The 13145-nt window shown below is 31.8% G+C and overlaps 1 protein-coding gene across 1 annotated transcript; it reads right to left on the reverse strand.

The window, feature by feature from the left end:
• Positions 1-333: 333 nt before the first annotated feature.
• LOC107954592 (CRS2-associated factor 1, mitochondrial) lies at positions 334-3397 on the reverse strand. Its single transcript, XM_016890191.2, has 5 exons — positions 2738-3397; positions 2070-2197; positions 1600-1825; positions 1393-1520; positions 334-830 (listed from the first exon to the last, which is right to left on the reverse strand). Exons 1-5 carry the CDS (start codon positions 3270-3272, stop codon positions 678-680), a joined length of 1170 nt encoding a protein of 389 aa, XP_016745680.2. The 5' UTR covers positions 3273-3397; the 3' UTR covers positions 334-677.
• Positions 3398-13145: the final 9748 nt, after the last annotated feature.

The raw sequence follows: 13145 nt of genomic DNA on the forward strand, positions 1-13145 counted from the left end.
AATCAAAATGTGGGTACAAATAAAAATAGACGAAAATGTAAGTAAATAGGTATTCTACTAAATAACCAAAGCTTTACACTTTTTACTGGAAAAAGAAAAGGCCGCCATAAGATTTTTGAAAGGGACACCTGATACTTGTAGAAGATTGAAGATTGGAGGGATGCATTCGTTTAAGTAATGAGCGCATATTGTTCCGATGGAAATATATATATATATTGATGATATTGTTTGGAAATATAATGTTTTGTTTAGAGTGTCAACTTTGCTGACTTTGAAAAGAAAAGAAAAGCAATTATTACCAAAGTAGAAAACAACCAATGGAAGACTCCTAACTCAAGAATAAGTTGGCACTTAGCATTAATCTCCTAACAGTTGGATTTTGAACAAAATGTTTAAAGACAAAGTAGCATTAGGAAATGGAAGACCAAGATGCAATCTTGCATCTTGGTTGATGCCATTCTATATTCTTGATCTAAGCTCTGACAAGTACAGTGCATGTGCTTTGATGCTGTGAGAATCCTTAGTCTGTGCAATAACAGACATATATCTTTTATCTAATCATGCATTTCTCCAAGGGCTTTGATTGTACAATTTCAACCATTCCATTTCTTAGATAAGTGAGAAGACATAAATGGTTACATTTGGGGTGCACATACAAACACAGATGAAGAATACCTCTATTCATCAGATCTCTCCATATCACAACCTGGGTCATCGAAAAATTCTCGGTCGGTGAAGAAATGCCCATCCTCTGGAGGCTTATAGTCTTGTCCTCTCCATATCACAATCTGCTCCTTTTCAAATGTCACAAGGATACAGGGAACCAGGTCCTATATGAAAATTAAAGTTAGCTGATTAAATTCAATATTGAAAGGCATAACAATTGCACAAGACAGTAGAGGTCCTTTTTATTTTGGTATTCTTCATGTCTGTTTTACGGTCCATATTTGGGGCACGTGGCTGCCCCTCCCAACAGTGTGTCCAAGGTTCGAACCTGAGTCCTCCCTTTGGGAGTGCAATGTGCCTTACTATTGCAGCCAACCACTTTTTGGTAGTAGAGGTCCTTTTTGATGATGAAGAAAAAACACTATCTCATATTTGCCAATTTCCAGTTCCTACTATGATAAGCCTTTTTAACATGCACAATAGCATTGGCATTGAAGCAGTATGAACTCCATGCTGTTTTCCATAATAAGATGCTAATTTGAGAATGCAAGGAACCAAGTGCAAACTAACTAGTAGCAAGTTTATCTCTCTCCACACACAAGAAAGCTCACAAAGCTATAGAAAATGCAGATATGTAAAACTGAAAGTTCAATTGATCTTGAATGTAACGGGGAAGAAAACATGTATATGTTATTAAAAGGATCAGATAAGAAATATAATATTTACCCTGAGTTTGCAGCCTATTTTCTTGTAATCACTTCTTTCAAATCCCATGCAGTCTATACGCACCAGCTCACTGACAACAAAAGCATCTCTCACCATGGGTACTAGACTACCATAATATCCATTCTTGGCTGCAAATTTTATTTGCAATAAGTAATCACATAAAAGCATGCATTATGGCAGAAGCCAACAGGAAGAAACAAAGGGTACCAAGTTTTGTTAGAGCAGGAACAGCCAGCCCTCTCTTTCTCATTTCTTTTGTTTCCTCAATACTTAGACCATCAATAGTAGTTTTAATCAACCTAGGATAAACAGGTTCCTGAGGTTTCCACAACATTAAAGGAATTACAGGCCTTTTCTTGCGATTATAATTCCGGCCTCTGTACAATATAAGTGTACCACCATGCCTCTGGATGATCTTTCCAAATGTTTTATCCTGCAATAGTTATTCAAACTCCACGATGAGAGTAAATATCTGATAGTTATCTGCATAGATAATACTTCAATTCATGATATATGAATGTCAAGTACATAATATTATCGATCAATAGTCAACACAAAACACATGCATGAGACAAAGGAGACCAAAGAATGGGAAACGGATCACATCAGAAAACTTAAAGATACTATATAGAAAAGGAAATCCTTTCCCTTAAAACTGCTTGCAGTAAACCAAATACCTCAAGCTGCTTGCAAACATTCTTCATGTCAACAGTGGGTACCCCGAGACACTTAATCCTCACTGCTTCAGCAAATTTCCAATGATTATGAATATCATTCAGCATGTTATGTGTTAAACCATCTCTCCCTACAGATGAAGACAACAGAAAACCATGCTATAAGATAACCTGTGAGATTAAGGATAGCAAACGCAATGAAAACATTGAAAATAAGTTTAAGGGGATCAATCCAATCACAAGCAAACCACTTAATAGGGAGCTTTGCCATGTATAAAATAGCATTTCTTCTCCAAGAGTTTCAATAGTACATAACAGTTTCCTACATGAGTTTTTAGACCTTTGAAAACTAATCTTCAGTGATCCATTATATAACAGGTCATAACAAATATATCTAAGATTTTCTGAATACCTTATTTGATCATATTTTTTTCTTCTAATTTTATAATCATGACATCAAAGTATATTATCAAGCTCAAATAAACATCAAACAAAACCAACAAAAACGTAAACCCAAATAAAACACCTCAATTGATATTACAAACCAAAGACCCATACCCAAATACAAATTCCAAAAACCAAAAGAACAAAAAAAAAATCACTAAGCTACACTACCAGAATTATTGGCGGAAAAGTAAAAAAGAAGAAAATTTGAAACGTGTACACAGTACCCAAATTTATTTGCCTTTTATTTCTATTTCTCTGACATTTTTCTACCAAAAACTTCCTCTCAGCCTCAGTAAGAGGCGCCCCCTGAATCCTGCCCCTCAATAGCTTCCTCTTTGCCTCTAAATTCGGATCCTCAGTACCCTCCAGCGACTTCACCTTCGGGTCCACAGCAGGGGCACAAACCCCGGTCCACTCACGGTCCAATCGACCTGGTCCGAAAGGGGAGTACTTTGGCTCTCTCAACCCGATGGGTCTCACCGTGGGGCTGCTCTCTGTGTAACTGAACCGAAAATCGAAGGGCAAATCGGAATATATCGGCTTTATCTGATCGAGGGACGATGGGGGTCGGTATTTGGGTTTCTGCTTTTTATGTGAGTTAGGATTGGACTTAGATTTCTGAGGATCTAAAGAAAGGGATGGTGGTGGTTGGAAGGAGTAATGGTCACGGAGTTTTGAGGTGGAAAGGTGGCGAGTGAGGAATCTGACGGTGATAAAGAGCGACGGTGGTTTTTGGCGGGAGAGACGAGTTAGGGTCATGAGGACAGTTAGGGTTTAAGGCAGTTAGTTTCAAAGAAACGAGGGAGAAACAGAGAAGGGTTTAAGTGTTGTCAGTTCGGGGACTTCCAAATTTTCGTAGTTTTCGTATATTTGAATTTAGTACCATAAAGAATTAAATTTTCTTGGTCTAATTATGTTAAGTTATTAATAAATCTTCAAATCCAGGTAAACATTTTAATTAAAATAACATATTTAAACTAATTAATAAAAATTATATAAAGATTAAGAGTTCCTTTGGATGCCAACGCACTACCGTGTGTTGAATATTTTCCCCTTTATTATCAATCTCATTACACTGGGATTGGACTGGACAGCGTTTGGATGTGTTGGCTTCCAGCACAGTGAGGAGTTTCTACTGTACTGGACAGCCTTAAGCTGACTGGTGGTAAAAGCTCCAGTTAGGTGTAGCTGGGGCAGTAGACATTTTTAGATGACAATAATACTCATACTTTAATTTATTAATTTACCATTTTATCCTTAGATGTTAAACTAATTTCTTTCCCAATCTTATTTGTTTTCAGATTTGGGAACAAAACAGCAGTTTCTCCCTTCCTTCTTGCTGGTTTCTCCCTTGTTCTTTCTAGTTTGTCCATCGTTTTTGCTAGTTTCTCCCCTCTTTTTTGCTTTGTTCTTGGTTGTGGGAGCTTAGGATATTCTATTTCTTCAATCAAACTAACAAGTTAGAGATATCTTGTGTTTTTTCCCTCTATTTTCTCATGCTCAACATTTACCCTTTTTCTCAATTAACAGGGGAAGTCTACATTAATTAGTGCACTCTCAGATAGTAATCTGTATAGTGATGCAAGGTATATTTATTCTTTAAAACAGTTTTTCCTCGAAGCTAAATTCTTTATTAAAAGTAAAAGGATGGATGTTTTTACCTAATTGGAGGCAATGGCTTTGTGCAGATTGTTTGCAACATTAGACGGTTGGTTAAAAAATGTTGTTCTTCCTTCAGGGTGAGATGGTTTGCTGTCACTCACTGTTATTATTGTTGTTATTGTTATTGCTTTTCTTTTGAGTAATCTGGTTCTAAATGATATACTGACCTTATCCCATAGGCAGCAACATTTTATCTTTTGATCTTTGGACCTATAATTTAGCATGCTTTACACACTATTTAGTAATATTATTACTAACTATAATTTTAAGTCATACACAATGAAATTACCTAAACATCTAAACTCAAAAACATTATAACTTAAAGCTTGTAGGGCAGAAACCAAATTTCTAAGGCTTTTAACACTTGCTTAAGCAAAGAAAAAACACAAACAAATGCATGTAATTATTCCCGATAACGATCAAATTATACAGTAGATTCAAAGTTAGAACAGAAAAAAAGTGAAAGGAACTCGAAAATAGTACCTTAAAGGAACTAGAATAGGAGTCAAATGGAGTCTCCCCTACTTTAATAGCATCAGTCCCCATTCAATTTATATATCCCTGACTATATATAAACAAAGAACACTAGTCAAGTAATTAAACAGATCAAAAACTGCAAACAAGCTATAAATGATAAAAATTGCAAACCAATCAATCTAGGAAGAAGGAGATTTAATTCATTGACTTGAAATCCAGCTGTCTTCTCAAAGGTAGTAATCTTATGCACAAATACAAAAGCTGAAAATACCTGCATTATGAAGCCCTTTAGAAAGATGAATGGAAAATAAATCAAGTAAAATGACTCCAAAAAGTTATTACAACCTATAATTTCTACTAACAAATCTAGTTCATTGATATTTTGCTTTAGGTATAATTTCCACTAACATTCAAGAATCAGCACTTAGGGGCTAAACTTATTCCAAAAGCTATACATTCCAACAATCTCTTAGGACAAACATGATGATGTTCTAATAACCATAAGAAATTAGAAGAAAATGTGTTCATAGACCATAGTGCAGAAAACATTCACAATAATTAACTGTAAAATGACAACAATAATCTACAACATGCATCTCATATGAAAATATTAACGTTTAGACGGGTAATTGATCAAAGCTTCATGATATCAGGTGAATGTCAATGCCTAAATGTTTAACAATAATCTGCACATGTCTATGTTTTTTATTTGCTTAAATACAAACTTATATTTTCAACACATATGTTATAATATATATATGTATATTTATATATTTTTCTTTATTTTCATAAATGCATTATATATATTTTGTTATAAATTCTATAGTCCAAAATTTTATATGTAAACCCATGTGTATGTCTTTTATTCTTTACAATTTCATGTATATATTTTGTACCTTTTTCTCTTTATATTTTTTTGTTTATTTCCTTCATTTGCTTATTGATTTATGTTTTCATTTATATTTTGTTCATTTGATACTTTACATGTCGTTGTTTTTTATGTACATTAATTTCGTTTATTTCTATGCCATTGTTGTATTTATTATTGTATTTTACACTTAATGTAGCATTATATCATTTTTTACTCAATTTTAAAATTTTCAAAATTGAGATAATACTCGTATTTAGGGTTTTCAAGGAAATTGAGCCCTAACGTATTGGGTTCCAATTTTCTTTGTTAAATCTAACAATCGAGAATTGCTCATTAATCAAAAAATAAAATGAAAAGCTTGTTGTCGGGAATTTAATATGTTGTATCCTAACGTATTGGATGTGACGTATTGATTTCTTGAGACAAAGATTTTTTTTTTAAAAATAATAACAAAGGAAATATTCCAAGTTTAGAATTTTGAGAAATTGTGCCCTAACGTATTGGGCCGCAATTTCTTTATAAATCTTAAACAAATGAATATTCTTTTAAATTTTATTACACGAGTATTTTGGACTAATTCATTTTTGAGGAATTAGAATGTCGTGCCCTAACGCATTGGGTGTGACATTTTCTTTCTCCAAAATGATAAGAGTCTTAATAAGTAACGTTTTTTAAGTTTTTATTAAGGATCATATTTTTAAATTTTCGACATTAAGACACTAATTAATTAACTAGGTACCAATTTTGGGCGTTACGAGGGTGCTAATCCTTCCTCGTACGTAACCGACTCCCAAATCCATTTTTCTAAAACTCGTAGATCAAAGCTATTTTTAGGTGATCCAATCACACCTCAATAAAAGATTGGTGGCGACTCCCAATTTTTGTTTTTTAAAGTCGACAACTAATTTTTAATTTTTTCCAAAATAAAAGTTGGTTTTGACATAGTGTATTTTAAAAATAAAAAATATATATGCAGTGTATTTTAAAAATAAAAAATATATGTAGTGTATTTTAAAAATAAAAAAATATATGTAGTGCATTTTAAAAATAAAAAATATATGTAGTGTATTTTAAAAATAAAAACTATATGTAGTGTATTTTAAAAATAAAAAATATATGTAGTGTATTTTAAAAATAAAAAAATATATGTAGTGTATTCGGTTTATTCAAATTACTTGAAGCATGAAGATCCAATATTTTTCTTGAAAGATACTAATTTTGAACTTAAATCATGATAATAAAAAATTATGGGATTTGTGAAGCAAATCAGGGAATTATCTTCCTTGTGAAGATATAGAACAACCCCAAATGTACAGAGAACTTGAACCAGTTGAATCAAATACTCTAGTGTATTTTAAAAATAAAAAATAAACACAACCAAATTTAAACGAAAAAAATTACAAAGAAGAGAATTTCAAGCCAAAAAAAGTACAATTCTTGCAGCTCTACCATAGATGACTAAAGTGAAAAGAAAACAATAGTTCAAGTAAAGCTTTAAGATGAACAAAGAAAACAATAGTTCAAGTAAAGCTTAAAGATGAACTAAAACATTTAAGTTTTCAATAACCCAAAAAATATGAAATTTAGTTTTTAGAGTCTTCAAAGATAAGGCAAACAAAAAAAAAAACAAAAAAACAAATGTCTTTATTCATTTGAAAGATAGTCATAATCAATTATCCTTTTTATATTTTCGTTATTGTTTACCATGGATCTTTGAGAATTTTTTCTTTAGTGTTAATCTTATGCCTTTCATCCATTTGCGATGTATTATTCTTATTTTTTATGAAAATATATTATTATATCTAATTATATATTTATGGTTTTATGTCGGTTGACATTTAAAATCAAAATAATAATAGATGGTAAAGACACGAAATTTTGTGGAGGGAGATAGTACCTTAGCAACAAAAGCTGTTTGGGATGATGAGCTGACGCTGATATTTTGTGAGCTTTGTGTGAATGAAGTGAATGCTAGTAATAGACCGACAACTCATCTAAGCTCAAAAGGATGGAAAAATGTCATTACTCTTTTTCAAGCAAAAACACAAAAAAATTATGGAAAACCTCAATTGAAAAATAAGTGGGATACATTAAAAAAGGAATGGAGGTTATGGAGGGAGTTGCTTAAGGAATCTACAGGTATTGGATGGTGTCCATCTAAAAAGACGGTCAATGCTACCGAAGAATGGTGGGCTGCAAAAATACAAGTTAGTGTTAATTTTATCATTATTTTAATGCATAAAGTTTATTGAAATTAATAATTTACAATTATAAAAATCTTAGTATAACATTTAACACGTTATGTAGGAAAATCCTGATTTTAAAGGATTCAAGAAGAAATGAATTGAACTACGATTGAATGAGTTAATGTAGCAAATGTTTGCTGGCATTGTAGCCACTGGAGAGAACGCATGGGCACCTTCGTCTGGTGTTCTTCCAAGTGGGATTCCTGTGGGAAATGATGCACCTAATGAGGGTTTTGATGATTCAGATGAACATAGTAACGAGAATGAAGGTATTCCTCCTGATGAGGTACCATCAAACCCTTCTCATGAAATTCCTAATCGAAGAAAGCATACACTTGGGGCTGTACACGGTAAAGGAAAAAATCAAGTTCAAGTAGAAAATCATCAAGAAATACATTAACTACCCAGATTGAGAAATTGTGTGAGAGTATGGCTAGTCCAAGGAAGTCAGTGAATGAAATTATTTTTCCTCACTCTCAATATACTATTTCAAATGCAATGGATGCTTTGCGTGCTTTGGGAGATGAAATTCCAAAAAAAGATGAATTGTACTATTTTGCCACCAAAATGTTCCAAATACCGGTGAAACGAGAAGTGTTTTTGAACTTAGATCCAGATGATAGAGTTTGGTGGCTTCGACGTGAGTATGCTGAACAAAATCCAATTGCATCATTTTCGTCCTTAGTAGCAACATTCTTATTTCCTTCCAACCATACCATCAACCACCTCCACCATAAGCTCTTTAGAATTATTATTGTAATATAACTATACTACTTTTTTATATGTAAAACTAATGTATGATACTTTTTATGTTTGGTATTTTTATGCTATGCTTTTAATCAAGTTTCTGTGTTGTATAGAATGTCACGAAATATTAATTTATTTTCATTTGATTACTTTTTCAGGTTATGGATGAATTTAACAATATGTATAATAGTTTTGATATGAATTATGATACCTCTGAATTAAGTGAAGAAGCTCAACGAAGAATAGCCACAATTGTTACCCAAGTTGAGCACAACAATTATCATGAAGAGGAAGAATATGTGTTAAGCAGTGTATTGGTACACCATGAAACTTATTTCACTGTGCAACCGTGTATGGATTCAAATTATACAGGTCAAATGTGGGTGGACGAAGTATTAAATGGGCACGATGATCGTTGCATGATTAGTTTTAGGATGCCAAAAATATATATTTCACAAATTGTTGCATGATTTGCAAACAAATTATGGCTTAAAGAATGGGAAAGTATCGACGATGGAGAAGTTAGCATTACCATTGTACATTCTTGGAAATAGAGAATCAAATTCAAATGCAACAGAGCGATTTCAACGATCTGGGGAAACTGTTAATTGAATTTTTACTGATATGTTGCATATATTTGCTCGAATGGGAATAGACACGATTAAACCCATTGAAGGTCAATTCGAGGAAGTACTGAACCATATTCGACATGATACAAGATATTGGCCTCACTTTAAGGTAAAATTTACACAATCTTTATATTTTTAAAACATAAATTATTTCTAACTTTTATCTCATTACTTGTATTTATTTTAAAGGATTGTATTGGGGCCATAGATGGAACACACATAAAAGCATGCATTTCGCCTTCTTCTCAAATACCTTATATCGGACGGAAAGGTGAACCAACTCAAAATATTATGGCAGTTTGTGACTTCAACATGTGCTTTATTTTTGCATTTCCTGGTTGGGAAGGAATAGCACGTGATAGTAGAATTTTTTTGCAAGCATTTAGAAAGCAAAAGTTGAAGTTTTCACACCCTCCACCAGGTTGAACTTTAATTTTTTAATTACTTTTTACATAAAAAAATATTAAAATTTTTAATTTATTTTTAAACTTGATATTATGTTTTACTTTTTTATAGGAAAATATTATCTTGTGGATTCAGGATATCCACAAATGACAGGTTTTCTAGGTCCATATAGGGGGGAATGATATCATTTACCTGATTTTCGTCGAGGTAATCATCAAGTATCTGGAAAAAAAGAAATCTTTAATCATGCCCATTCTTCATTACGCTCTGTGATTGAACGAACATTTGGAGTGTGGAAAAAAATGGCCAATATTAAGAGAGATTCCAAGTTATTCATTCGACAAGCAAGTTTTAATAGTTATTGCAACAATGGTTTTGCATAATTACATTCGAAGACATGCTTGATCAAATGATGAGGATTTTCGAGAATTTGAGAATATACCCGACATGCCAGTCTCTTCAAGCCAGTTTGACAGAGGTGAATCGAGTTCTTCTAACAGAGAAAGTGACCTTGAAATCACGATGTTAAGGGAAACCATTGCAACTAGTTTAATGAATCCATATTTGTAAAAACATTTTGTATCATAACCTAATTTCTAGTAATTATGAAACTTGTTATGTCTTATGTTACTATATTTTTTTTATTAAAAACCATCCGTTTAGATACTTCAAAATTTGATCCAAGTATAATGTTACTATTTGTGAAAATAATATTTATCATTGTTATAAAAAATATTTAACTATAAAAAAATTAAAAAAAATTATCATTTTATCTAATAAATAATTTAAATTAATTATATAATTCATTAAAATATTGGAAGATACATTTTAATATTTTATTAAATGAATTTATATATTCACATATTTTAATAATTTTAAAAAAGTAAAATAATTTAAATAACTTCTATTATATATCAATTCTAATCTGATGTCCTTAATAGTCATTTTTTATTTTCACCTCACCGCTACAGCTGCGTTTGAATCCAAACACACACTCCACCATTGTTTCTAATCTCACCGCTACAGTATCCAATCTCACCGCTACAGTAACTAATCTCACCGCCACCGCTGTTTTTAACCTCACCGGAGGTAAACACACCGCCCATCCAAACTAGCCCTAAATCTCAAATTTGAGCATAGTACAATGATCAAATTTGAAATTTGATCATTCTATATAATTTTTAAAAAATAAGTAAAGGGTCAGAATTGAAATTTAACTATTATATTATATCTAAAATTTAATCATGATCTTATAATGTCAAAAAAAAAAACTTAACTACGTGTCATAATAAAAAGATCAAAATCTTCCACGCCCTAGGCTAAATTTACAAGTTGTACCTTGCCAGTTAGTCCATAAGGGTCGAACACCCATGTCCCACGATCATACAATTTTGTTACATGAAATGCACAAAAGACAAAGCAAGCCATTTCTAAGAGAAATAAATGAATTCCAAAAATCTTGGGCAAATTCGAAGAAGGTTTTCATGTGTGCTCATCATAAAAAATTTCTAGATCCCAATACACTAGATAGCTACCAAGAATCACAAGCCAAAAAAACACAATATGTGTTTTGGCCACACTTTGGTAACTCCCCTAGGATTTGTTATAGTCCCCTTGTAATACTCCAATCGTCCCATGATTTAGTTATTCCTAAAGGAGTAATGAAAGGTATATTCTTTCTTTCTTTCTTTTTTGTATTACCTTCCTTGCGTATGTATAAAATCAAACTCGTTCGATTTCTACAACAGGTACTAATCCTTAAGTTTTTTAGGAATCCTTCATCGGTGGTTGTGAATGATTGATTTTTCTCAATCTTTTCAACATTGTCTCCGTAAGAGCAAGTAAAAAAAATTGAGAAGTAGAACCATTTGATTTGATTCGTTCTCAATAGCCATGAGTTGATCATCTTAAGGTGACCCTTTTGTCGATAAATGCTCCTATTACACTCATAACCTTTGATATTATAAAAAAGATTAAATTTTAGGCATATAGGAAATAAAACTAAAATTTGACCTTTATTATATAATCTTACTAGTTTCTATCACGTGCGATGCACGAGTTGCTCGTTTCTTCTATAAAATTGTTATCATTTAAACATTGATTTATTAATTAAAATTATTCATGAAACAATAAAATTGATATTACTAGTTAACATCGAAGCTAAAATGTCCAAAATAATTTATGGCATATCTTGAGACATGGAGTCCTCTGTCTCAAGACATAACCTTGAATTTTGACAAGTAAGTTCGAACTAGTGTCCTAAATTAGATTTTGACTTAGCATGACCCCTTAATTAGATCAAATAAGATCTTAAGTTTTATAAATGCATGTGAATGATTTTATTAAATGATTTATTTGTTATGTTATTGACAAATATAAATTAAACATGGTGTAATTATGTTGAAATAGTCTGAGTTGCTTCGGCAACTTAATGTGATGTCACACATTCAGATTCGACGATTGATCGCCTATAAACGAGTTTTCATTTATAGTAAAAATATCATACCAAAAATATAAGAAATTCAATCAACAGTGTCCACAAACGTACGGGTCAAATTTTAATATAGTAAAGTTTAAAAGGAAACATTGGTAAGTATTTCGAGGATTGTACCCAAGGGATTACAGATTGGAGAAACTATTATTAAATTAATTACAGAAAATAATTAGTAATTTAATCGAGTCATGAATTAGTAGTGTGAATCCAAATTAATATATTAATTAAACTATGAAATTACTAAACCTATATTAATCTAATGGACTTTACTATTCCTAGTGTCGACAACGCGAGCCTCTAGCCTATGATCGATTAAATCCCTAATTAATAAACTGAAGATTAATTAATTTCAAAATTTGAGTTTTAATATGAATTAGCTATTAATTAACTAGTATTACCTCCCGGGCTCTACTAATTAATTAATCGATTGGTTGATATTTGATTACCTCTTGACCTCACTTTCTCAACCAGCATAAACTACGATTTACTATGTTAAACTTATCTCCTGATCTTATCTAACATATGATTGCTTCCTAGGATTGTCAAGCTTAGGGTTTAAGAACACATAATTTATACCAACTAATCCTATTATAAACCTTTATTCTTTTGTTAATTAATCCACTTGATGAATTAATCAGTTCAATAAACGAATCATGCAAGATATGAATAAAACACAAGATATTATTCTAATATTCATACGATCATTAGTTGATCAAACTAAAAAAATATAAATAAAAGAATAAAGTAGAAGAGTAGAGAGGATGCTCATTAATAATATATTAAGGTACAAATCCAAAGCAATCTCCGCTCGCGATTGTCTTCACATCGGAATAGAAAGTTCCGACTACACGAACATAAAAAGGAAATACAAAGAAAACTTAATAGGAAAAACTATGTCTCTAAGTCTGTACCACAATTCCGGTGACCTTAAGGTTGCTTATATAGGCAACGAGCTACTTGGTGACCACTCAACCCTAGATACACTTAGATAACAATTAATACAATATTATGATAAATGCTAGGGTCCCAATATGGAAATATCCTCAAAAGTGTCGTCCAATGAATCATCTTTATTTTGGCCTACCATCATCGCGTCGTCAT

Source organism: Gossypium hirsutum, chromosome D07, assembly GCF_007990345.1.
Source record: "Gossypium hirsutum isolate 1008001.06 chromosome D07, Gossypium_hirsutum_v2.1, whole genome shotgun sequence".
NCBI classification, from domain to species: Eukaryota; Viridiplantae; Streptophyta; class Magnoliopsida; order Malvales; family Malvaceae; genus Gossypium; species Gossypium hirsutum.